The 27,667-nt window shown below is 36.2% G+C and overlaps 1 protein-coding gene across 4 annotated transcripts in view; it reads left to right on the forward strand.

Moving 5' to 3' along the window:
• Positions 1-13,708: 13,708 nt before the first annotated feature.
• The window catches only part of ZNF280C (zinc finger protein 280C), a 50,660-nt gene continuing 36,701 nt past the window's right edge, over positions 13,709-27,667 (forward strand). The window contains exons 1-3 of one of the 4 annotated variants that reach the window (XM_079122707.1): positions 13,709-13,886; positions 15,266-15,346; positions 22,384-22,430. In XM_079122707.1, the coding sequence (XP_078978833.1) occupies positions 22,400-22,430 (31 nt within the window). In that variant the 5' untranslated portion in view covers positions 13,709-13,886; positions 15,266-15,346; positions 22,384-22,399. The other 3 variants (XM_079122705.1, XM_079122706.1, XM_079122708.1) reach the window with 3 other exon arrangements.

Raw genomic sequence — 27,667 nt, forward strand, 5'->3', positions numbered from 1 at the left:
AAAATGTTAAGGTGAATTATAAGCCATCCTACACATAAAGGCAATTGATATATATCTTGGGGCCCTATATGTTTTCTTTAATTTTTGAACGTGATGCTTCTAATTCTGATTGATATATCATACAATCTGCCTCTTTCATAGATAGAATTTTTGAAAGCTATTTTTCCCTAAGACTCCTAAAGAGAAGGGCAAAAACTCATTATCTTTAGGGAAAAAAATGAAATCTTTTCCAGAGGGCAATCAGCATGTATTTTTGTATATTACTTACCATAACATTTTTTATTTGTTCTTTTTAGTTATACATGACAGTTGAATCTATTTTGATATATTATTACAAGCATGGAACATATCTTATTCTAATTAGGATCCCAGTCTTGTGGATATGCATGATGGTGAGATTCACTGTGATATATTCACGTACGTACATAGGAAAGTTAGGTCAAGTTCATTCCACTGTCTTTCCTATTCCTACCCCTTTCCTATTCCTACCCCTGCATCTGCTCTTCATTCCCCTTTGTCTAATCCACTGAACTTGTATTCTTTCCCTCTCCAATTTATTGTAGTTTGGCATCCACATATCAGAAAATATTCGACCATTGGTTTGGGGGGATTGGCTTATTTCACATAGCATTATAGTTTCCAGATCCATTTATTTACTGGAAAATGTCATAAAGTCATTCTTCTTTATGGCTGAGTAATACTCCACTGTGCATATATACCACAATTTATTTATTCATTCATCTGTTGATGGGTATCTAAGTTGATTCCATGGCTTAGCTATTTTACCACATATTTTTAAAATTTATTTTAGGACTCGGTTCACAGCAATAACAATATGGAAAAAGAAATAAGCAAAACGAAAGAGACTCAGTTCATCTACAATTTGGAAGGAATGAAAGTAAGGTTTTGTGGGATACAAGTTTTGTATCTCATCTGTAGAGCACTCACCCAGCACGCACAAGGCCCTGGGTTCAATCCCCATCACTGAAAAAAGAAAAAAAAATGTACTGTTGGTCAAAATTAAGTAAAAGTAATTGAAATTCACAGTATATTTTCAAAACACAACCTTATTGAATGGAACAATCATTAGAGGAAGCCACAATCCTTCAAATTGTAGGCACTTCGGGTATAGAAAGCTTATGCAGAACTCAGTGTGCTTGGAACTGTAAAGGTTACATGTTCTGCTCGCATGCTATTTATAATCTCCAGTACTCCAATGAAAAGTTGGTGTGCATGCATTCCTAGGGGCTATTATGCCCATTTCTCCCGGATTGGTTCTCTTTGCTAATTGTAAGGACAAGGATATGTGGATGAGTTGAGTTGTCAAAAAAATACAAGACATAATTATACTAAAATTAATTCACTGTTTATCTTGAAATTCAAATCTACCTGGGAGTCTTGTTTTTTAATTTGCTAACTCTGGCAACTCTACTGATGAGTGAAGAATAATGGTGACTGTTCTTTGAAAATTAAAAAGGACTACATATTATGTAATGTAAAGCAGCACTTCTAAACTTTAATGTGAATGCAAATTGTCTGAAGTGTTTTTCAGAAAGCAATTTCTGATTCTGGAGACATAGAGAAGGACTAGAGGTTCTGCATTTCTAACAAGCTTCCAGTTAATGCTGATGTATGGACTACAGTTTGAGCAAGGCTGGAGTGAAAGCATAAGTAGTCCTGGGGAGGGGAGCAGTGTGAGCATGCATGTGCATACATTCCACCAACACCTGTACTCACTTTCTGCACTAAGGAAATTCATCAACATATGAGTCTTGGAAGAAAGTTGAACATGATTCCCATTATGGAAGCTGACAGAGATGTCAAATAATTCACCTTTCTTGCAGCATGAATCTATTTGCATGAACTAAACTCCACCAATCAGAATTCCCACAAAGGAAATTTCATCAGGAACTACCAACCCAGAAAAACTATGATAGCAGTGAGTTATCTCTCTTTTTCAACAGTCGCAGTTGTGGATAAATTGAATTCCCAGGGCAGTGGTATTGCTGGAGAAAAGGGCAGGGTTCAGCATACTCAGCAGCATCAGTTAAAGCAGTCTTCTCACTGGGCTGAATCTGCAGCATGCTTTAGGGTATGAGCCATTTTGAGAGAGGAATAACCTCCACTGAAGATCTATTTCCAGATATATACCCCTATGTCTCTTATTATTACCTCTGTTGATGACTGGTCTTGGCATAGCAGCACTAGATTTATATGCTAACTGTATCATAAGTAGTTGTGTGACTTTAGGCAAATACTTTTGATTGCATTTACTTGGCTATTAAAGGAGGAAAAATCTCCATAATATTATTATTGCATGTTTTCATATCATATCATAATTATTTGTTTTTTAAACTTTTATTGAGGTGCAAACTTCCCATTTCAAGTATACAATTCAGTGACTTCTAGTAGATTTACCAAGTTGCACATCACTGTAATCCAGTTTTAGAATATTTTCATCACTTCATTCAAATCCCTCAGGTGCATTTATAATTATTAATCCCCATATCAACCCCAGCCCAGGGAACTACTAATCGACTTTGTGTCCATAGATTTTCTTTTTCTGACTGTTTCAAATAAATTGGGTTACACAATCACAATTATTTGTTACATGAGTTTTTTTTTTTTCTGCTAGATAGTGAGTTTCCAAAAGGCCTATGTCTATGAGCAGAATTCAATGAAATTGAAAAGAAAAACTATAAATAAAAGCAATAAAAAAGAGCAGGATCTTGTAAAACATCAATAAAATTGGCAAACCTCCAGCAGGTCTGACAAAAAAAAGGACATAGATCACAGATAATCAAGAATGGAGCAGTCCAGACACCATGGTGCATACCTGTAATCCCACTGGTTTGGGAGGCTGAGGCAGGAGGATCACAAGTTCAAAGTCAGCCTCAGCAACTTAGTGATGCCCTAAGCAACGTAGTGAGATTCTATCTCTAAATAAATATAAAAAGGTCTGGGGATGTGGCCTAGTGGTTAAGCACCCCAGGGTTCAATCCCTGGTACGACAAAAACCAAAACAAAAAAATGCAACAGGGAGTATCACTACCAATCCTGCAGCCATCAAAAGGAAAATAATACCAAGGATTCTATAAATATATTTTAGACCTTATATGAAGCCAAATAACTGCTTGAAAATCACAAAGTAATAACATGGACTGAAGACAAAATGGATCATCTGAATACTGATGCAACTATTAAAGAATGTGAACTCATAATTTTTGATTTTTTTCTTTTTAGGTAAACTTGACAGTGGAGTGTATTTTGACATATTATACATACATGGAGTATAACTTATTCTAATTAGGATCCCATTTTTGTGGTTGTACATGATTTGGAGTTTCACTGGTTGTTTATTCATATATGAATGTAGGAAAGTATGTCCTATTTATTCTACTTTGAATTCATAATTTAAAACCTTCTCTAAAGAAATCTCCAGGATCAGATGATTTTTAATTGAATAATTTAGTAACATTTTAACTGAAATCACACTAATTCTCAAAATCTCCTCCAGAAAGCAGTATGGGAGATAACCCTTGCCAACTATGTTATGAGCTCAGTGTCACCCTGATACTGAAGCCACACAGAAGGTGCAAAATAAATTCATAAATAAAAGTACAGACCAAAATCTCCCACAAAATTCAATGCAAAATTCTCAGCAAAATCCTACCAAACCAATTCCAATGATGTGTATACAACATGAGCTAGTGGGATTTATCTTGTGTATGAAATGCTTGTTCAACATTTAAAAATTATTCTAAACATTTAAAATTATTCTAATTTATTATTATAAACTATCATATTAATAGCCTAAAAAGGAAAAAAAAATCCTATGATCCTATCAACTGAAACTGAAAAAGCATTTGGCAAAATCCAGTTCCCCATTCAGGAGAAAAACTCTCAGTAGTCTAGGAATAGAGGAGAACTTCTTCAACTTAATAAAGAACAGCTACAAAAGCATACCCCTAACACCATGCTGAAAGATAAAAAAAAAAAAAAAAAAAAAAATCCCACTTAATCACAGAAGGCTGTTTTTCCTAGAGGTGCAAAATCCACTCCAGAGAGTAACAGAATCCAGCCCACTCACATTCCTCTGACCCAGCTTCTGGTTGGTGCCCAAACCTTGCATGAGGGACTATTTGTCCTTCCAAGTGGTCTCCCACAGCAAAAGGTTGTGGCCCCAGCATCTTTGTCTTGCAAGGATGAGTAGAAGCACATTAGGTTAGTGCTAATTCACAATCACCTCACTCCAAGCCTCAACCTTCACACATGCTCCTCTTTCTACCCTGCCCTATTTTCTTCCATGACTTTTCTGCCTTGCACCTCCTCCAAGACTGGATCCTTTGATTTCTCTCTGTAAAGTGAAAATAAATGAGGAAATAAGTCAAATTGCTGGTTAGGTGAATAGTAATTAGTATTTCTGCCAGTTTATAACTAAATCTTCCACCAGTGTCCAGACTTTTTCACAGACTTCTTGGAGAGTGATGTCCTTGAGACTCTTCTGTGAAGAGAAAAGAAAGGCATCCCTCCTGATTTCTTAAGACTCTGTGGAGAACTCTTCCAACACTTGAGTGTCCTGTGGAGAGAATGTTAAATTGGTTAATTTCTCAGCTAATTTCCAGCTGTGTTCCATTCAAAGCACTTGTTACATGTTTCTTTCACATACAGAGAAAACAAAAAACAAACAACAAAACAGTACCACATTCTCCTGAACATATTTTCAGACTTATGAGGCCACGGTTGCTATATCTTGTTTTCTCATTTGATTTACATCCTCCTGAGACTGTGGCTGACCTATAGGCCCATGGTTTTCCTGAATATGACAGGTGTGCAGAATTAGCAGGTTAGTATGCAAAAAAGAAGAAAGTGCTACCAAAACAAGTACACACCAAGGCATCAGAATAATGGCTTGAGAGCTCCAGCATTTAACAGGCTATCCCAGCTCTGCCATTGTTACCCTCTGGGATCTTATCCAAGTCAGGTCATCTTTTTGTGTCTTTTTCCCTGGTAAGTTAAAATATTCTCATCACTCTCCATCTTACAAGTATGTCTAAATTCAAAATAAATAATAATTGAGATGAAAACACTGAAGAATTTCTTTGGATAGGAAGGGAGGGGTACTCATTGAATGGAAGATTCAGTAAAAGGAAGCCATTTTGAATTTAAGTTTAGAGACCAATCATTTTGGTTAAATTCAATGCGCATCACAATACCACAACTTCAACTATTCTACAAAGCAATAGCAGCAAAAACGGCATGGTATTGGCACCAAAATAGACAGGTAGATCAATGGTACAGAATAGAGGACATGGACACAAACCCAAATAAATACAATTTTCTCATACTAGACAAAGGTGCCAAAAATATGCAGTGGAGAAAAGATAGCCTCTTCAACAAATGGTACTGGGAAAACTAGGAATCCATATGCAACAGAATGAAACTAAACCCCTATCTCTCACCCTGCACAAAAATCAACTCAAAATGGATCAAGGACCTTGGAATCAGACCAGAGATCCTGCATCTTATTGATGAAAAAGTAGGTCCAAATCTTCAACATGTCAGCTTAGGATCAGACCTCCTTAACAGGATTCCCATAGCACAAGAAATAAAAGCAAGAATCAATAACTGGGATAGATTCAAACTAAAAAGCTTTCTCTCAGCAAAGGAAACTATCAGCAATGTGAAAAGAGAACCTACAGAGCGGAAGAAAATCTATGCCACTCATACTTCAGATAAAGCACTAATTTCCAGAATATATAAAGAACTCAAAAAATTCTACACCAAGAATACAGATAACCCAATAACAAATGGGCTAAGGAAATGAACAGACACTTCACAGAAGATGTACAAGCAATCAACAGATATATGAAAAAATGTTCAACATATTTAGTAATAAGAGAAATGCAAATCAAAACTACCCTAAGATTCCATCTCACCCCAATTAGAATGGCAATTATCAAGAATACAAGCAACAATAGGTGTTGGTGAGGATGTGGGGAAAAAGGTACACTCATACATTGCTGGTGGGGCTGCAAATTAGTGCAGCCACTCTGGAAAGCAGTGTGGAGATTCCTTAGAAAACTTGGAATGGAACCACCATTTGACCCAGCTATCCCACTCCTTGGCCTATACCCAAAGGACTTAAAGTCAGCACACTACAGAGATACAGCCACATCAATGTTCATAGCTGCTTAATTCACAATAGTCAGATTGTAGAACCAACCTAGATGCCCTTCAGTTGATGAATGGATAAAGAAACTGTGATATATATATATATATATATATATATACACACACACACACACACACACACAATGGAATATCATTCAGCCATAAAAATAATAAAATTGTGGCATTTGCAGGCAAATGGATGAAATTGGAGAATATCATGCTAAGTGAGATAAGCCAATCTCAAAAAACCAAAGGACGAATGATCTCGCTGATAAGCGAATGATGACACATAATGGGTGGTGTGAGGGGTGCAAGAATGGAGGAAGGAGGGACTGTATAGAGGGAAACGAGGAGTGGCAGGGGTGGGGGTGAAGGAAAAAATAACAATGAATCAAAAACTATTACCCTAGGTAAATGTATGATTACACAAATGGTTTGCCTCTACTTCATGTACAGAGAAACAAGATGTATCCCATTTGTTTACAATAAAAATAAATTTAAAAAATTCAACACACATCTGTTCAGTTACTAACACTTAACATGCAACATTCTGTGCTGTGTGCTATGTGGCCTTCAGATGAGTTATAATATAGTGGAGGCATAGCGACTCCAGTGTACTCTGACCTCCCATGCCCATATCAGTTTCCAACCCTAAGTGTAGGCCATTTTCATTCTCTATTTACATGCAAAGGCAGCAGAGTATTACCGGACATATGCAAAAAATGCTGCTGTATTTGTGGTTTTGTACTTGATCCTAAGAAGTTGCTTGATGGCATAACACCCCAGAAACCTATTTACGTTAGTGACTGAGGAGAAAACATATCTTCAAGGAAGAAGGAGCCAAACACAATGGGCTTGAAAGAGTAATGAAGATTAGGTTATGAGAAAGATGAGATCATTTGAGTTTCCAGACCCTTGTCTAAGTCCAGTGGGAGATGGGATGGAGGAGAGGAAAAAGGAGGATAACTGTAGGTAAAAGTGGAAATTGTTTCAAACCTTTCAAATCCCACATTTTGCTTTATAACACACACTCCTTTCCTTACTAGAAAAGATCAAGACATCAACTCAATTATAAAAGCAGCAGAATATTAGAGGTGGCTTGTGTGTGTGTGTGTGTGTGTGTGTGTGTGTGCGCGCCTGCGCTGGGCATCAAACCCAGGGCCTCACCATATTAGAAAAGTGCTCTACCACTGAATAATGGTGACTTTTAAAAATAAGGACTTATCATCATGTAAAATAAATGTGGGGGAAGGTGGTTAGTAAATTGAGTAATTCAAGGATATCCTCAAGGTCCCAGGTGGATTTCTTATTTCTGCTATGCTATGCTTAGCATGTTTGTAATATCTCCGGTGGTGGCTACAACATGGCTTCAGCATTCCTTGATATTAGATGCAAATGGGGGCATCTAGCGAAACAAAAGGATATTGCCTTCCATGTCTATGAGTCATTCTTCCCCCGCCCTCTCTCTCTCTCTCAATAATGGAAGAGACATGCTTCCCAAAGAGCTCTGCCAGAATTTCTGTCACATATTCATCCTCAACTAATTCTTGGTAAGATGAATGAAACAAATCATAATCCACACCACAGCTGGGGAGGGAAATTGCTTTCCTACAGTATGGAGCCAGATAAGCTCCAAATGACATTAAATTTTGCCAGAAAGAAGTAAAAATAAGTGGTTGTAGTTTAAACAATTTCCTTCGCTTTCCCTCTCCCTCACTTCAAAGCGTTTGTACACACTCACCTCTACTGCAAAAGGTTTCTGTAGCTATATATCTTCATCACCTCTAAATTGTTCTATTTTTACCCAGATTTTTTACTACCTCTAGGGAAGAGGTAATCTTCCCTTTCAAGGCCTGGCCCTCCATCATCTCTGATAAATCCTTAACCTTGCTCTTTTCCTAGCCCCTCTTGGTGGTCTCTAATCAGTATTTTACCTGATATTCCCTTAGAATCAGAGATCTGGAGCCTTTTACTTTGTTCCAGGAAAATCCATAATTAAAGGGGCAAGAAAAATTTCAAACTTTATTAGTTGGGGCAGTGGGGAGGATAGGGAGGCAAGAGCATGCTTTGGTGTTTTTCACTAGTATTCTATATCCAAGGATTTTTTTGTCCCACTCTGGGATGTGTGAATGTGTGGTATCCTCAAATACTTGACTGGTGATCTCTTCCATCTCCCACTTTCACCAGCCAATCCCAATGCCTGGAGATTGGGTTCCACTCTAATTTTCTGTGTTTCATACTGGAGGGACTCTGAGCATGATTTGGCTGGAACGTGATACTTGTTCCATTTCTTTCCTACAATTCTATTTATTTATTTATCCATCCAACATATACTAAACTGTTCCAAGCACTATGTATTAGGGAGACATTAATGAGTGAACTACCGTTCCCTGCCTTCATGGAACTTCCAACCTGGTGGGGGAACTTTTCTCTCCCATGAAGTTTGGTTTGAAGTTGGTGAGTCTCACGTGGACCAGAATGGAAACAAAATTTAACAGCAGTGTTGAGTTATTAACTCTATGCAGCATAATTCATGTTTTAACCCTTTACAAACAATAGCTATTATTAGTTTAAATTATTTTGATCTTTACACAACTCATATCACATTTTTCACTGAGGTTATTGCTTCAGCTAATTACAGTTCTTTCTCAACAAGATAAACACTGTGTAGGGCAGTACACTTATGGTAGAGTATGGTGTATTAATAACATACTTTGTCAATTGAGCAGACTAGGCCATGGATGGATGATAATAGCAAAAATGATGTATCTGATCTGAATTTATATATTATCAGGGTTGTTAACTTTTTCTGCTCACATCAGTAACATGTCAGATTATTCAGCAAAATGCTTTGGAGAAATATTATGTAGAGAGATAAAAATATTTATTGTTACATTCCTTTAGCTACATTTACTTGAGGGTAGATGGAAAAATAGAATTTTAATTTCTTTTTTACATTTAAAATTCAGGTGGGTGTGGTGGCACATGCTTGTGTTAAAAACTGCTCAGGAGGCTGAGGCAGGAAGATTGGAAGTTTGAGACCCTCTTTGGCATCTTAGTGAGACCCAGTGGCAAAATTTAAAAAGTTTTAAAGGGATGGGATGTAGCACAGGAAGAATGCTCTGGGGTTCAACCTCCAGTACCAAAAAAAAAAAAAAAAAATAGCCCCTCAAGGTTATCAATTCCATTTTTGCTCTTAAGAAAACAGATTCTTTAAAAAAATGTAGTACACCATATGGAAATACAAAACAGCTTTTCTACTTTATGCCAATCACAGCTCTGATTCAGATGCTATCACGGACCCTTGGTGTTTAGTTTATCCTGATAATGTCTGAAGTGGAAGTAAACCAACTCAGACTGCCCATCCTGAAATAGGAATTTGTGAAGGTAGATGCAGCAGAAGTGAAATGAAACATTTAAGTGAAATATGACTCAATCCAGGTTGAGTAAGAAGATCACATAGAACACATCACTATCATGGTGTATTTATGTTTCTGAACCTGTTTCTACCACTTGAATATATGAAACTTTGAAGTATTTATCTCAGTATTCCCATCGCATGACATAGTTGTCAATAGCATTTGCTGCATTAGTGAATACGTAAAAGAATAAGTGAATATTCATTTATTTCCCCCAACACTAATATACATCTTCTCTAATCAGATTGATCATTTATTGTCTTATAAAACCATACTTTTCACTTATGTCTCATTACCTTCCTTCATGTCCCTACTGTTATCTGAAATGCCTCTTCTTTACCTTATCGAGTTTTATTCATCCTTCAAGAACCTGCTTAGTCAAAACTCAGCTTAAGACCAGGCCTTGCACATCTACTTTCCTCTACTATAACTTCTCATTTATCTGAATTCTCTGCATGTGACAGTATGAACCACACAAAGTGAATACTTGATTATTCATGTTATTGCATTGCTCACTTATCATTTCTGGGGTGTCAGTCCTAGCTTGCACAGGTTAATCAATTGTGATACATGTAACATTCTAGTAAGGGATATTGATTATGGGGAAGGCAACGTATGTGGGGGATAGAGGGTATACAGGAAATTGCTGTACCCTTTGCTCAATTTGATGTAAACTTCATACTGCTCTTTAAAAAAAAAATCTATTTTAAAAATTAGCAAAGAATTTTGATAGATATCCAAAGAATATGTAACAAACAGCCAATAAATACACAAAAAGAGGTTCAACAGTATCAGTCTATCAGTCATCAGAGGAATGCAAATCAAAACCACAAGGAAATTCCCCTTTACACCCACTAGGATGGCTATGACAAAATAAGCAAAAACAAGCAAGTGTTGGTGCAGTTGTAAAGAAATTATAAACTTAAGAAATCCTAGTGGGACTGAAAAATGGCACATTGGGGAAAAGTTTAGCAGTCCATTAACTAGTTAATCATAATTATTAATATTATATATTCTAATATTTACATTTCTAGTTATGTAACAAACAATAATTTAAATATATTTGCATACAAAAATGTACAGACAAGTATCCATAATATTCAAAAGATGGAACCAACACAAATGTCCATCAATTGATCAATGGGTAAACAAAATGTGCTAAACCCACACAATGGAATATTATTCAGTCACAAAAGGAAAGAAGTATATGCTTCAACATGGAAGAACCCTGAAACATTTTGCTAAGAGAATGAAGCCAGTCACAAAAGATGGCATATTATATATTTCCATTTGTATGAAATGTCCCAAACAGGGAAATCTACACAAAGAGTAGACTAGTGATTATGTATGTCTGGAAGATAGCTAGGGAATGAGGGTTTGTGGGTAGAGTATGATAGCTAATGTATAGGGGTTTCTCTTGGGGGTGATGAAGGTGTTCTCAAATAGACTGTGGTGATGGTCACCATATTGGTGAATATACTAAAGAACACTGGATTATACCTTTTGAATGTGTGAATTGTGGCATGTGAACTATACCTCAATAAAACTTTTTTCAAAATCTTGTATACCAATGTTTATAGTGACATTATTTACAGTGGTTGAAAAGTGTAAACAATCCAATGTCCATCAACTGACAAATAGATAAACAAAAAGTTATATATTTCTGCAATGAAATATTATGCATCCAGAAAAAGGAATGAAGCACTGGTAAGTGCTACAACATGGAAGAATCTACCTCAAAAATATGCCAAGTGAAATAAATCAGACACGAAAACTACATATTGTGTGATTTCATTTATATGTGATGTCTACAATAAGCACATCCATAGATACACAAATTAATTCATCAATGCTAGGGAATAGAGGCAGGAAGGAATTTAGAGTGGCTACTAATAGGTTGTGGTTTTCTTTGGGGGGGATAATGAAAGTTTTCTGGAATTAGTGATGATGGGTGCACAGTATTGTGAATATATATGAGAAATCATGTATTGTACACTTTAAAATGAATTTTTAGGTGAATTTATGTTTATTTAAAAAATTATCCCCCCACAAGGATATACAGAAGCAAATTTTTACTTAACGGCAATCCTGAAAAAAATAGAGAATCCCTGGTCAATTAGTCAAGAGACCCAAAGAGAAGTTTTCTATAAACACAGGGAAGAGTTTTAAGGATAGAGTAGTCAATTCCATTCTCACCAGACATCCTTTCCATTATGAGTTGGCTTCTCATGTAGATTTCCTTTTCTTTTTCTTCTTTGTTGACAGAAGTTTGCTAACTAGAGTCTTCTGGTCTTGTTAGCAATAATATTTTTCATGAAAAAATAATAAATTAGATTGGAATTTGGTGTATAAATGTTTTCTGTTATCCTATTGCAGGACCCTACCCCTTTCTAATTTTAATCAGATGTGGAAGCTCCCCACATGATTATTCACCAAGAGATTTTGAGAAAGTTTTTATTACCCAGGGAATTCCAGGGAATGTAAACAGGTCTGGGCTGACTTGAGAAAGAAATCAGTTGGGCCTTTATAGTGTCTAGGGGGTGGGAATGGAGATTAGTTTTTGTTTTTAAATATCTGCCTATTCTAAAGGAAATGGCTGGCAGATTGGAGAGTTGCCTGTTTAAATTTCCCACCTGGGTGGGTAAGTTGGCGAGTTGAAGCTTTGCATTTTCCACCTGCATAGAAGGAAATGGCAAGCATGTTAGAGATCTGCCTGTTGGTTTTGTTGTGGTGGTGGTTTTGTTTTGTTTTTAGTACCAGGGATTGAACCCACTTAACCATCAAGCCACATCCCCAACCCCTTCGATTTATTTTTAGAGACAAGTTCTCGCTAAGTTGCTTAGGGCCTCACTAAGTAACTGAGGCTGGTTTTGAACTCATTATCTTCCTGCCTCAGCCTACCCAGTCGCTGGGGAGAGATCTGCCAGTTTTAAACTTTCTGCTGGAGGTGCCAAAGGAGAAGGTGCACGAGCTTTCTTATCAAACTGTCTGGATTGGGAAATTTTTCATGTTTATAATTGTGTTTATTCTCTGTCATTTCCTGCAAAGCCCATTTGTAGGGCCAGAAGCAAATGGCTGTATAGATGAGGGAAAAGAAGAAAAAAACTAGCTCAAATAGGAAACATTAGGATTCAGGGACTTTCTGGATTTGCGGATGTGCTGAAGAACAAGACACACAGTTAAATCTGAGTAACTGTTGAGAAGTGAAACACTAGTGCCATAGATCTCATGGGAAAATTGGGAGACTAAACATTCTTTACAGCATAAAACCCAATGCTTAGAAAATGTGCAAGTGGCCAGGGCATGGTGGCACATGCCTGTAATCCCAGAGACTTGGGAGACTGAGGCAGGAAGATCACAAGTTCAAGGCCAGTCTCGGCAACTTAGCTAGGCTGTGTTTGAACATAAAAAATAAAAATAAATGAAAAGGGTTGCAGATGCAGTTCAGTGATAATGTGCCCCTGTGTTCAATCCCTACTGCCAAAACCAACCAACCAAAAAATAAAAAGACCAAAAAAAAAAAAAAAAACAACAAAAAAGGGGGAAAGGGACCCAAGAGAAAGAAACAAACAAAAAAGAGAAAAAAGGAGGGAAAATGTGCAAGCAATGTTTTGGCAAGTGTTTATCTGGTAAATACATTTTTTCTTAACCTTGTTGTATTCATTATAGACACCAGTATGACAGAATTAAGAATAATGAGTCAAGCAAAAACATATATTTAAGACAAACTTGGTGAAATTTACCAATTACTTAAATAACTTGACTGACATTTCTTTGGTAAAAGGTGAGAGATGTGTCAAATACAGACTTTCTAAAACTGGTTGCTCTACCCCAACACAAGGAGGAATCAGAATTTGCATTTCCATGTGATCAGATACAATATGCAGCCCTAATTTTAGACTGCAGTCCGAGGTTGGATGGCAGGTTCATTGGGGAGACTGGCATGTTTACTGGGCCCTCCCTTTGTCCGAGGCCCGTGGCCCACAGCCCTCAGTTCCAGCACAGATGCCTTCGAGGGTGTGTAACGCGATGCACATGTTTGTACCCGCCATCCAGGGACCGTTAGAAAAGGTACCCGGATGTACAGGGGCGGAGCCGGTCCTACCCATGAGGCAGCGCGCATCGTTATATGCTCTGCGCTCGCTGAGGCGCTCATTGCGCGCTGAAAATCTCCAGGGCATCCGTTGTTGCTGTGGAGGTCGCCTAGTATTTTCGCGCTCCTCCCTTTCCTCCTCCTCTTTCTCCTCCTCCTCCTCCTCTGAGCCCCAGTCAGGCCGATCTGCTCTGCTCTAGGTAAGCGGCCCCCGCCCCCGCCTAAGCCGTGAGGAAACCGGCAGCGGCTGTCTGGTGTGTCTGTGAGGGCAGCGGTGGCTGCCCAGCTCCCAGGGTAGCGGGCTGAGGGTCATGATGCGGACGCGGGTAGCCGGGATTGACTAGGACGCGGGGGAGGGGATGGGCTTGGCGGCGCGACGGCGGGTGGGCCACCATCTTGCGTCGGCCCTAGAGGGGGAGGGATCTTGGAAAGATAGCTGCTCCGCGGCGAGGTTTGGCCGCCCGCGGCGGGTCGCGGTCTCGCGGGCAGCTGTCTAGTGGAACCGGGCCGCGCGGGCCACAGTCGCCACCTCCTCGCCTCCCGAGGCCTGTGAGTTTCTCCATCCCCAGCTTGGTTTTGGCTTTTCTTTCTGGAGACAACTCCCTTTGGTCTTTTGTACTGTTGATGCCAAGGTTTGACGGAGACCCGCCCACCCCCAAGTCTATTCAATGGTGGGAAATACGAGGGGGGATCTGAACTTTCAGGCATCAGGGATCCTGCGGGCCCCTTGGTTTTGCCGAGGATCCCCCTCCCGTCGACCCAGGTTACCAGTAATTCCGGGTTCACACCCATGTTCTTGCTAAAGGGACTGCCCTCCTCTGTCACAGAAATCGTGCTCCATTCCGTTATTGTCTAGAGGATAAGAGCCCGGAGGAGAAACGTGGAGTTACACGATTTTCTTACAGTGAGCTGTGCAGGTTTTTGTTAATGAGATGGGAAAAATGATCTCATTCCAAGGTTTTCTTCACCAACCTATAAAGATGGAGGGAGTTCCTATTAACTTATCTCAACTTTTTATGCTTTTTAAGGAGAAATTTGAGGACGTTGTCAAGTGAACCAGTTTCTACAAGAATGGGAGACCTTCATCCATGGAATTTCTTTGTTTGAAAATATTTGTTTCATACATAGATTTTAATCTGTGAAATTAAAGTTTCGGTTGTATTGTTTTAGGGTTTGAACTATGAGTTTTAAAAGTCTTTTAGTGTCATTAAACGTAAATTTAGACCTTAGAAATGGAATTTTAAACTACAAAAATCTCTTAAGCATTTGTGAGCTGTCCTGCTTTGGGGGCCACAGTGCAAATTTCTTTCCCCTTAATCAGAAACTTCACTGAGCCTATGAAGGCAGGGTTTACTGTAGTATAAGTACAAATTCCATTATAATTATATCATATTTGTATATTTCATTGATGCCCTTTTGAGATGGGCTGTGGGGCATTGACAGAAGTGTTATTTTTTGGTTGGTTAGATCCTGGTGGTTTTGTGTGTGTGTGTGTGTGTGTGTGTGTAGTTGGGGGTTCAACCCAGGGGCGCTCTACCACTGAGCTACATCCCCGACCCTTTTTATTTTTTATTTTGAGACAGGGTCTCCCTAAGTTGCCCAGGCTGGCCTCGAAATTGAGATCCTTCTGCCTCAGCCTCCCGAGTCACTGGGATTACAGGCAAGTCTCTGGGATTACAGGTCTGTGGTCACCACACCTAGCAATAGAACTATTTTGAAGGTGAGAAAATAGCCTCAAGGAGAGGACTTTAGCAGGGTAATGTTGGTTAGGAAGCAGAGCTAATTCTGAGCCATTGTCTCTGACCCTCATCCAGTGCTCAGTTCACTAAATTATGCCCTACTCCATGGGAGAGAGCGGGTGGAGGAGAGTAATCGAGAAGGTTCAACTTAAAAATCCTAAGAAATATTATTGAATTTCAATTCCCTTCTCCTTTATATATTTAAGATGCCAATTTTTCAGCTTTTTAGTATTTAAATATTTCTAAACATGTTGAAAAGTAACCTATTGAAAAGTTCTGATATTGAAGAACTCCTAATCTCAGTTTTTTCTGTTAAACATTATTTCTTCCAGTTAAATTTTCTAGTCCGGTCTTGATTTTTCAGTTCAGCCTTTTACTCTGCAAAAAAAATTTTTTTTTAGAAGGGAAGAGAAAGGTAAGAGAGAAGGGCTATATAATTCCATACCTTCCTTCCCTCCCACTTGTTTTGTTTTCTTTTTTTCAGGAGGACATTTAGAACCATTCCAAGATTTTTGTGTGTGTGTGTGGTGCTGAGGATCAAACCAGAGCCTGTGCCTGCTAGGCAAGCGCTGTACCACTGAGCTACGACCCCAGCCCACCAAGAATTTTTTGTTGCTGTTATACTAATTGGGAAGAGGAAATTCTAAATGGAATAGCAATTTTGTAATAGAAAGTATTCTATAGCTTTAAAAAGTGGCAACCAGATATTGGAAATTTATATTGAAAATACTTTGTTACTCAAAAGTAACAATTCAAAGACCAGAAATATTTATCACTTACATTCACTAGTTAGGCCATATAGCCCTGAATATTTTTTCTGTCTTCCTACTTTGGAGAGGGACTTCTTATTTGGTTTTCAGTCAGGTTGTTTTAAGTAATGATTCATAAAGACTTGATTTGCTCAGTAATTTAAATAAAAATGTTTCTAGACTTCTAAAATTCATTCTCTGCAAAGTGGTTTTCTTTTTTAAAGAGTGTTTCACCTTCAGTATATCCAGAAAAATAGTCATCACTGTGTACCATCTGGGTGTAATGGACCATTATAATTTTATTTCTTATGCTTTTAGGTCATTTACAAATAATTTACATAAAAATGAAGGAATAATGAAAAGAATTTATTACATATTTTAAAAAGAATTTAGAGCCCCGCTTGTTGGTGCAAGCCTGTAATTCCAGCAGCTGGAGAGGCTGAGGCAGGAGGATTGCTAGTTTAGCAACTTAGCAAGGCCCTAAGTAGCTCAGCAAGACTGTGTCTCTAAATGAAATATAAAAGAGGGCTGTGGATGTGACTTGGTGCTTAAGTGCCCCTGGGTTCAATCCCCAGTACCAAAAGAAAAAAGAATTTAGACATATTTCTAGTTCTCTTTTAAGACAAATGTTAAAGACATTGGCAAAGATGTAAATGCCATATATCTAACTAGATTTTTTTAAAAAAATATTTGCATTAAACGTATATTAACTTATAATAGATTTAATTATTTTATTAAATATAAGATAAAATCTACATAAACATAAAACTCTTTGGGGTCTTCAGTAAGTTTTAAGAGTAAAAGGGAGTGTTGAGACAAAAAGTTTGAGAACTACTGATCTGTTGTAGGTTATCTGTGACAGTATTTTCTTTCTTTTTTCTTTTGTTACTGGTGATTGAATCCAGAGAGGCTTTAGCACTGAACTACATCCCCAGCTCTGTATTTTTTTTTTTTTTTTATTTTGAGACAGGGTCTCAGTGAATTACTTAGAGCTTTGCTAAGTTGCTGAGGCTAGCCTTAAACTTGTGATCCTCCTGCTTCCCTCACAAGAGTTGCTGATATTACACACATGTACCACTGTGCCCGGCTGAATTTTTATCTTTTTAATGCATTGTCCTCAACTTGTGGTATGACTTCAGGTAAAGAATTGTTAAGCAAAATAGTTCAAAATACTTGGCAAGAATAGCTCTTGTGCTTTAAATTATTCACAGTTGTGCTACAAAGAAGGTATTCCTGTTTTTTTATAGATAGAGAAACTAGGGCTCAAAAAGGTTGATTAAGCTTCCTAGATTTGACAGCCAGAAAGTGGTAGACTCAAAATTCCCACCGAAGCTTTTAGCCCCTATGTTCAGTGCGCTTAATTCACATTTTCCTTGTAATTTTTACTCCTATAAAATGTGACTTAATAATACATAATTCAGGTGTTACTTTAGGAATTAGTGATTATGGTATATTATTAAATTATGTAAAATATTTATTATGTAGATTGGTTTTAAGAGGCCAATAATTGTGCATTAGTCTTTTCCCCAGGTTATACCTTTTATATATGAATTGCACCAAAACCATATTCCTGTAGATAGGTCTTAGCCAGAATATAAGATAAACATTATTTTGCAGAAACTAAATTTTACTGTAGTGCTCCATCCCAAAAACTAATGTAAAAGAAAATGTTTTAAAATGTAGGCCAACTTCACAAAATATTAGGCTAATGAATTTTAAATCCTAGTATAAACTAGCTATTTTTCAAATAGGAAAAGTGAAAAATCAAGACAATTAAAAACAAAAATAAATTAGGAGAAAAATAGCAAAATTATTAAAGAAATGTCTTCTCAAAATGTACCCGGGGTGCTGGGGATATAGCTCAGTTCGTAGAGTGCTTGCCTGTCAAGCACAAGGCCTTGGGTTCAATCCCCAGCAGTGCAAAAAAAATGTACCTGGAATAATTTGGTCAGTATAAAAACTGCTTGAGAATATTTCCTTCTTGAATTGAATGTGATTTGTTCCCAAAACCTGGTTTGGAAATTTGAATTGTTTAGATACCAGTGAAATTCTCTAAGAAACCAAGGAATGAACTAATATATCTTGGGTTTGAGTACTATACTAGTTAATTCCTATTACAAAAAGAACATTTTCACAGGCACCCCATACTTAAAATGTTTAAAATATTCCCACATTTCTTATACAACCCTAAAATAAAACAAATACTTGAAACTACAAAATCAATGATATTTGAATCAATTTTAATGTATTGAATGAATAATATATTTTACTAAAATAGTTACTACCTACTTCTATTTGTTTTTTGTATCTATATCTCATATGAACAGCAAGATTTTCCTATTTCAGCCATTTCAATACCTTCATTTTTGTAGCTAACCATATTGTAATTTGCTCTTTTAGTGAAGATAAATCATTTAGATATTCTCTCCCTTTGTTATTTTATTATTGCCAGTACCATTAAAAATAATAGTACTTGGTGACAATGCAGTAGTAAATACAGACAAAATATCTACTAATATTTTGTGGCCAGACTTAGTTATAAAGTGGTCATCTAGCTGATCCCAGGGAACATTTATATTAATTTTTTTAGATAGACAGCAAAACAAAACAATTATATTGTTAATAGAGTTCTCTTGTACCATCTGGAGTATATCTTTTCCCCAGAGATCTGTTGACCCTGGTTTAAAAAATGTTGGGATAAACAATTGGTGAATGTGTTTTTACTCTTGAATAAAAATGCTGAAATCCAGTTTGAAGTAAAGTAAACTGAAAATGAATATTTTTTCCCCTCTCTGAACTGAAACCCCTTAGTGGATAATTTGCTTCGAACATGACTAGCTTCAGGTGTTTCAATGATATTGTTAGGGCTTAAATGTCTCCCTACCTTACCTCTTTGCTTTCTCTACCTCCAAATCTTTACTGTTCTCTTAGGTACTCTTTCTCTACAGAGTGACTCCGCTACTCCTAGGCCCAAATGCTACCATCTTATTATTTTTAATATCCTTATTTAGATAAAATTTATATGACATACAGTTTGCCCATTTAAACTCAATGATTTTTGTACACTCAAAGTTCTGTAACCATCACCACAATCTATTTTACAACATTTTCATCACCCTAGAAACAATGTACCCATTTGCCTTTGGTAGCCACTACTCTACTCTCTGTGGATTTGCCATTTCTGGACATTTCATATAAATGAAATCATACAATATCTGGTTTGTTTGACTGGCTTTGTTCAGTTAGTATAATGTTCTCAACATCCATACATATTGTACATGTGTCAATGTGTCATTTCTTTTTATTGCTAAATATTATTCCACTGTGTAGATGTATTACATTTTATCTCTTTGTCAATTTATAGGTGTTTGGGTTGTTTTTGATTTTTGGTTTATTATGAATAATGGTACTGTAAACATTTGTGTACAAGCTTGCATGTGGATTTATGTTTTCAATTGTTTCTCTAGGAGTGGGATTGTTCAGTCATATCTATGTGTTTGTCTAAGTGTTTTCCATAGTAGCTGCACCATTTCACATTTCTGCCAGCAGTGTATGAGATTTCCAATTTTATTACATTCTTTTCAATACTTGTTACTATCTCTTTTAATTACAGCCATCCTAGTGAGTGTTAAGTGATGCCTCTTAATTTTTTAAATATTTTAAAATTATGTTAATCCATAATTTAGAATAAGTACTTAAATGATAGTTATATTTTACATGTATATAAACTGAAGCAGTCTGTAATCCCAGTGGCTCAGGAGGCTGAGGCAGGAGGATCGCAAGTCCAAAGCCAGCCTCAGGAACTTGGTGAGGCCCTAAGCAACTCAACAAGACCCTGTCTCTAAATAATAGATAAAAAGTGATGGGGATGTAGCTCAGTGGTAAAGAACCCATGGGTTCAATGCCCAGAACCAAAAAAAAAAAAAAAACAAAAAACACCTAAATACTAATTGTGATTAATTATACAGGATCCCCCCAAAATGAATGGGTTATGTTCAAGAGGTGTGTCATTACTTGGAATTCATTTTTTTCCTCCATAAGAACAGTATATTAAACGTGGGCATATTTATTTACCTGAATCAGCAGCTGAAGTGGAAAGTTCTTTCCTCTTCTTTTTTGGAGAACTACTCTTAGTTGCAGAATGTAGAGACCCTGTGGAGTTGCTGTTATCAGAGCTCTAAGATGCCCACTGCATATCTTTGTTGGATATTCCATTTCTCTGACAGCTGACTTAATCCCCCATACAGTTTTTTGCCCTGCCACCAGAACTCTAAAGTGGTCACTTGAGAGGTTTTTGTGGCCTCTAGTCCTTCCCTAAAGGAATCTATGAAATTTTATTTATGTTTTAAAACTGGAACTAAATATGCTAGAGATCCTTTAGACTTGTGTTTTCCGATGGAAATGTTCTGTGGCTGCACTGTCCAATCCAGTAGCTAGCTACTTGTAGCTTTTGGGCACTTGAACAGTGGCTAGTGTGATTAAGGAGCTGAATTTTTTCTTTTAATTAGTTTAAGTAACCACATGTGGCTAGTGGCTACCTCATTGGATAACACAACTTTAAAATGAAGTCATGGTTCAAATAGCATCTGAGGATTTCTGACTTTTTAGAGCATTTATGAATGTACCAGTTGAAACTCCCTGGTGTATGCTATGGGCCTCAAGATATCTCTGTAGCCACAGGCAGTGAATACAGCTTTTTCATAAAGATTGTTTACACATTTATTATTAATTTTATATGATAATTTAATAGAAGTGTTATTTGAGTTTGTATACTATGCAGTTATAACTCTTAAAATGTATGCTGTGTCCTTCCTTAGTGTTGAGCAAGAATTGTCATGTATTTATCTAATTGACATAGGTATTACTTTAATTCTAGTTTAGAGACAAGCACTATTCAAATAGTTTGAGTCAGACACTAAATAGACCTCAGAATTAAGGAAATTTATTCAAGGACAAAATTCACTCTTATAGTAGAAATTCAGGTATTTGTGCCAGTAACTTTTTTGTGGAGTTAAAGTAATATCTTTTCCTTGGGATTCAAGCCAAATAAGTTGGAATTAGGGAAAGTATGCTTTTGCAAATCTGAGGATAAAGACAAATGTGAAGACTGAATTAGCTCCATGTAGCCTGCTGCTTTAGTGTTCTGATGCCTAGTTTTGACCTTTTCTGTTTTGTAAATGAAAGCTTTTTTTAAAAAAAGAATATTTTGTATGTAGAGTATATGCTATATGCATGAGAAAGCAGAATACAACTCAAAATAAAATTCTCGCTTTAAATAAACCAATTCAAATGTTTTTGGTGTTTAATAGCTTTTTTTTTTTTTTTTTTTTTTTTACAAAACCCAAATAAAACTGGGGGTGAAGCTTAGTGGTAGAGTGCTTATCTAGCATGTGTAAGGCCCTTGGTTTGATCCTCAGCACTGAAAACAAAAAACTCAAATAATTATAGACATGTTAGATTGTAAACTTCCGAAAGAAAGGACTGTGACATATTCATCTGTTTTTTTCCCTAGAACTATGACTCATTCTTCTTGGTTGTTTTCCTTAGAACTTAGCACATTACCCTGAGCACAGAAGGCAATGAGTAGTTTTATTAAATGAATTAATCTATGGTGAAATTTATCCAACTAATTGCTATTATTTTTCAATAAGAAGTAACAATGTAATAAATTATATAAAATAAAAACTATGTATTTTTTTTCAGTAACAATAGCATTTTCCCTGAAATGTGAAGAGAGATAGCAGTTAAATATAAATGTCACTTAGCATTTCAAAATTCAGATTTACTAAAACATATTACAGGGTAATTACTCATTTTTACATAAGGTTGTCTTCTAAAATTTATTTGTAATTTAATAAAGCATTCAGCCTTTTATTCACTAGATTTGCATTCATTCAGGAATGAACCAATTATGCAAATGAGTTAACATGTGTATATTAAACATAACCAAACTCAAAAGGTAAGCTTTTATGGGAGAAAAAGATTAGATATGTATACATTTAATTAAGCAAAATTCACTCTAATAGTAGGTCTCTTTATTTTATAGGGTGGAAAACTAAGACCTAACATGCTACCTTGTCTGGTGTCACATGAGTTTGCTGGAGATTGAAATTAGACCCAAAGATTTCTGAATCAAGTTTCATGTTTCAGTATTTGGTGTTACTTAAAGTGACTCATAAAATTGATTGATGTCATGTGTTTGTTCTTAGGTGACTCTGCAACTTAATGGATGACGACAACTCTTTTCAACAAAAAAGTAAGTATTGCTGCTGCAGTTGATACTAGTATGCGTGACTTTTGTACTGATAACCTTTCTTGAGTAAAGGTGAGAGACAGGTGGGCATATTTTGGTAAAAATTAAAATACTGGACTGGAGTTGTGGCTCAGTGGTAGAACGATTGCCTAGCAATCGAGGTACTGGGTTCAATTCTCAGTACCACATGTAAATAAATGAATAAAGTAAAGGTCCATCAACAATTAAAAATATTTTTAATAAATAAAAGTAAGGATACTTAGATGTATTAAAGTAATACATATTCATAGTAAAAAATGAACAGTATGGGGCTGGGGATATAGCTCAGTTGGTAGAGTGCTTGTCTTGCAAGCACAAGGCCCTGGGTTCAATCCCCAGCACCACAAAAAAAGATTTTTAAAAAATTAACAGTATGCAATAAAAATGAAAGTAAAGTAGAAATGAAATGTTTCCTTCCTATCCACAGAGATAACTTACAGGTTTGGTGTAAGTTATAACAAAACTAAATTATTATAACAAAAATAAATTATTTCTAAATAAGATCATACTATACTTGCTATTATGTAACTTCAGAACTTTTTAACTCAGTACATCTTGACTACATTGATAAGGGCGGTACCTAGTTTAAAAGAATGAGGAAAACCTGTGTGTCCACATGGTATCACTATGATATCAATGTATATATAAATGATTTTTTAAATTGTCAGTATACATGAATCTCTCTCATTTCTTTAAATTTGGTTTTGCCTGAGTTTACCAAGATTCTTAGCTTCTAGATTATCATATGTTAAGTGCCTACTACATACCAAATAGACTATTGAATACAGGAGGAAATACAAAGGAACAAAATATGTTCTTTACTCTGAAGGAGCTTACTTTAATGTTGAATATGTACAATTTAGACACACTTAAAAATAATGAGAAATTTGAAATAATACATATTAAACCTTGAATTGCATGGCATAGAACTGTCAGTGTAGTAAGTGGTAGAAGAAAAATAGGTCTAGTGGTTTTTTTGAGGAAGTTACAATTGAACTGAAAGGGCAGGGGATTAATATTGTGTTGAGTATCTTAGGTATTTCATGTGGCATTTTCCTGAATCTCTGATATCATTTCTGTTAAGTAGGTATTGTAAGCATATTAGAAGTAGAGAAATAGGCTCAAGCAATTTCTCCATATTCACATGATTAGAAGTAGTGCAGTGAAGATTTATGCTCTAGTAGTCACCTATTTTCTAGGGGATATGTTTCAGGACCCCCAGTGGATGCCCGAAGTCAGATTGTATCAAACCCTATAATTTGTTGTCTTTTCCATCTTAACTAAGCACTTACCACACACCGTGGCTGTAACTTTTGCATTTTGAGTTGTAGCAGTGAAATTAGCACACATTTCTTTTTCCTTGTTCATAATTTCACACATTGAAAATTTGCTCTTACCACAGATCTTCACAACCTTGGCATGCCAATTTTTTCTTCCATTATCAAATCAATAACTTTCACTTGAAGCAATTTGCTGGTTACCTTTGGGATATCTGAATCACCAGCATTGTTACTCTTGTGCGTTAGTAATTAAAATAAGAGTTACTTGAACACAAGTATTGTGATACCACTGATAACCAAGATGGCTACTAAGTGACAACAGGCAGGTAGTGTATGTAGTTGTAAATATATTGAACAAAGGGATGATTCACATTCTAGGATAGACAGAGCAGGAAAGTGTAAGATTTTATTATGTTCCTCAGAACAGATTGCAATTTAAAACTGACGAATTGTTTATTTCTAGAATTTTCCATTTGTATTTTTAGATCATAGTTGACTATGGGTAACTGATACTATGCAAAGCAAAACTGTGGATAAGGGGGAAATACTATGTTCAGTTTGATGTCAAGTCCTTGCTCTTTCCACTATACTTGAATGATAAGGACAGTATAAGGTGAGGAGAAAGGATATTCTAGGTAGATGAAATAGGAATGAGAGCTCCAAGAAACATAATGAGGTTGATATTTTCAAATATTCAGAATATGCTAGTGCTAAACCATTAATTATGCTTTTACTTATTTAACTTAGAACATTCGGTGTATTGTTTTGAGGTATCATTTAGAAAAGCAGGGGTCAGTTCATAATATTGGTTATATTTGAGACTACAGGATGGTGTTTTTCTTTTTTTGGGGGGGATGGTAACTGAGATACTAACCATTAAACAAACTTATGCTAAGAAATGATTTGTGGACTGGGGCCAAGCACAATGGTGCATGCCTGTAATCTCAACTATGCAGGAGGTGGAGGCAAGAGGATTACAAGTTTGAGGCCAGACTCAGCAACTTATCAAGACCTTGTCTCAAAATAAAAAATAAAAGGTACTGCGGATATAGTTCAGTGCTAAAGCACCCCTGGGTTCAATCCCTAGTACCACAAAAAAAGATTTGTGGGCTGGTAGTATAGCTCAGTGGTAGAGCATTTGCTTTTAGCATCTTTAAGGCCTGGAGTTCCAGCCCAGGGACCACAAAAAGAGAGAGGGAGAGAGCACTGTGCGCAACCATATGCACACAAGTGCTTTGTGACACACCTGAATTGAATGGGAAATTAAAATAAAACAAAATGAAATTTAAAAAAGAATGGCACCAGTTTGTTAAGATTGTTTTTGTATGCTATTCCCAAGTCATTGCTTATAAGCTTGACCTAAAGCATGGTCTTAAAAGTCTTAATTTTGGAACAAAAGTTAAAATGACATTATTTTAAGGTAATTACCTTTACAAATCACTACATTTAAAAGATAAATATGTCCTTGTATAAACCAGAATCCTGAAGTTGTTTTTATTTTATTAGTTATTTTCCCCACCCATATCTCACTAAATCACTTATATATCTATCCCCATTGTTATTATTTTAGTTTAGGTTTCCTCCAATACTTTTTAAAACCATAATAGTATGCACCATTTTTTTATGTCATGCAGTCCAAAAAGGTTTTAAGTTGTGTCACTACAGTTTGTGTGTGTGAGAGAGAGAGAGAGAGAGTGAGATACTTTATCATGGAGCTATATCCTCAGACCTTTTTACTTTTTAAGATATGATCTGACTAAGTTGCTAAGGCTGGATTCAAATTTGCAATCTTCTTGCCTCATCTTCCTGAATAGCTGGGATTATAGGTCTGTGCCACCAGGCCTGGCCATAACCACAATTTCTTGAAGAAAGTGTGGGTAGAGATAGGGGTGTGTACTCATGTGTGTACACCTACACACACCGCCTTTTTTTTCCTTGAGGCATCTACTTTTCAATTGTTTAGCTATTCTTCCAATAGTTATTTCCATATTACTCAGTTTTAAAATCACATATGTATAAAACCACCTTGAAACGTCAATTTTTGCCATTATCGAATGATTTTCTGTAAAGGAAGGTGAGAATTTCATTTTTCTTACACTTTAGCCTTCTCCCCAAGCATTTCCCAGTATAGCTATATCTAAAGTTTCAGTTTAATCATATTCAACGTTTTTATTATGATGACCATAATAAATATTGTTCACTGATGAGCATAGCACCATGGTATCAATATGTTTTAGATACACTTTCTTTTCTCTTTTTTGCATATCCTGCAATTAAACATTTTTTGCCTTTAAATTTGCTGTTTGTTAAGATCTATAGCAAAGTCTTCCTACACCCTTCCATACCCTCTTAGCTAGTTTTTTTTAACATGGTAAAACTTGTCAGATAATCTAGCAATTTAATATTTAATCTTTCGCAGGAAATGTTGTCAACCCTTGAAATAATGTTCTGCTTTATTTACTGTGGGTGGTTGTCCAGTACCAAACAACTATTGTCCTGATTGTACCAGGGATATGGCTCAATGGCAGAGCACTTGCCTAACCTGCTTAAGGCCCTGAGATCTACTTCTAGCACTGAAAAACAAAACAAAACAAACAAAAAACAATTTTCCCAGGACTTTCCTTTATTTTTGTATTGGGTTGAATGTCATGCTTTTTGCATACTTTATCTTCCTTCTTAAATCTCATATTCTGATGGATTCTTCCTGAAAAAGGGCAAAGGGGAAATCAATTTTTTGATGTTGCTGATCTTTATTCTTGATGAAAGAACATGTACCTTATGCTTGATGAAAAGATTGAGTATAGAAAATTATTTTGTCATGATTTTAACTTTCTTCTCCATCCACTTCAATTTTAGTATATGCTCTTTATTTCCATCATTCTGAATTTCATGATATGTCCCTCAGTGTATTTTTTCTTGATCATTGAGCCGCTCGATGATGGGCCCTTTATTTTTTAGAACTGGGAATTTTTCTTGTACTTTCCTTTGATTCCCTCCCCTCTCCTTCCTCTCTATTCTTTTGGTGGTGTTTTTATTAGATGAATGTTATACACTTGAAATTGGTTTTTTAATAATCTTGGCTTCCCTATTTGATATATATTTATATTTTGTTTTTCAGTTCCACATTTACCCAACTTTGGCATATGGGTTTTTTGTACTGGATTTTTCCTGTCTTATTTTTAATCTTTTCCTGGATTTTATTTTTTATTATATTCTTATCTTTATAAAGATACCAATTTTATTCTCTTTAATATTTCCTCCTTTGTATTATCTCTGTTTTCTTTAAGATCTCTTTTATGTGTTTTGTTGCTTGGGTCTTTCTGTTGGAGGTTTTCCTCACATTTCTGGTGCTCATTGGTAGTCCATATCCATATATATATATATATATATATTTTTTTTTTTTGGTACTGGGGAGTGAATCCAGGGGTGCTTAACTACTAAACCACATCCCCAGCCCTTTTTTGTATTTTATTTAGGAACAGGGTCTCATTTAGTTACTTAGTGCCTAAGTTGCTGAGGCTGACTTTCAACTTGGGATCTTCCTGCCTCAGCCTCCTGAGTATGCGCCAACACGCGTGGCCCATATTCATATTTAAGAATGAGGCACTAAAATGCTTCCTAAGACCTTCTGTGTTCTTAGTCAGAACTTAAAACCTGATGGTATTCACAGTATGTTCTTTGCTTAATTTCTTCCGTTGAGAAATATCTAATGTGTCCTAGTATGGAATAGGCTTCATTTAATTTCCCTATTTTCAGTCTATGACCTTATCCCTGCTTTGCTCTATGCCTAGTATTCTTGAATCTGTATCAGTGTATTTCCTACTCATCGCTCCTTATTCTTAGTTTATCTCCCTTTTGTTAATACAGGTGGATTTTTTTTTTTCAGATAATGGTTGCGTACAATCCTTTTTGTAGATATTA

Source organism: Sciurus vulgaris, assembly GCF_902686455.1.
Source record: "Sciurus vulgaris genome assembly, chromosome: X".
In the NCBI taxonomy this organism is placed as follows: Eukaryota; Metazoa; Chordata; class Mammalia; order Rodentia; family Sciuridae; genus Sciurus; species Sciurus vulgaris.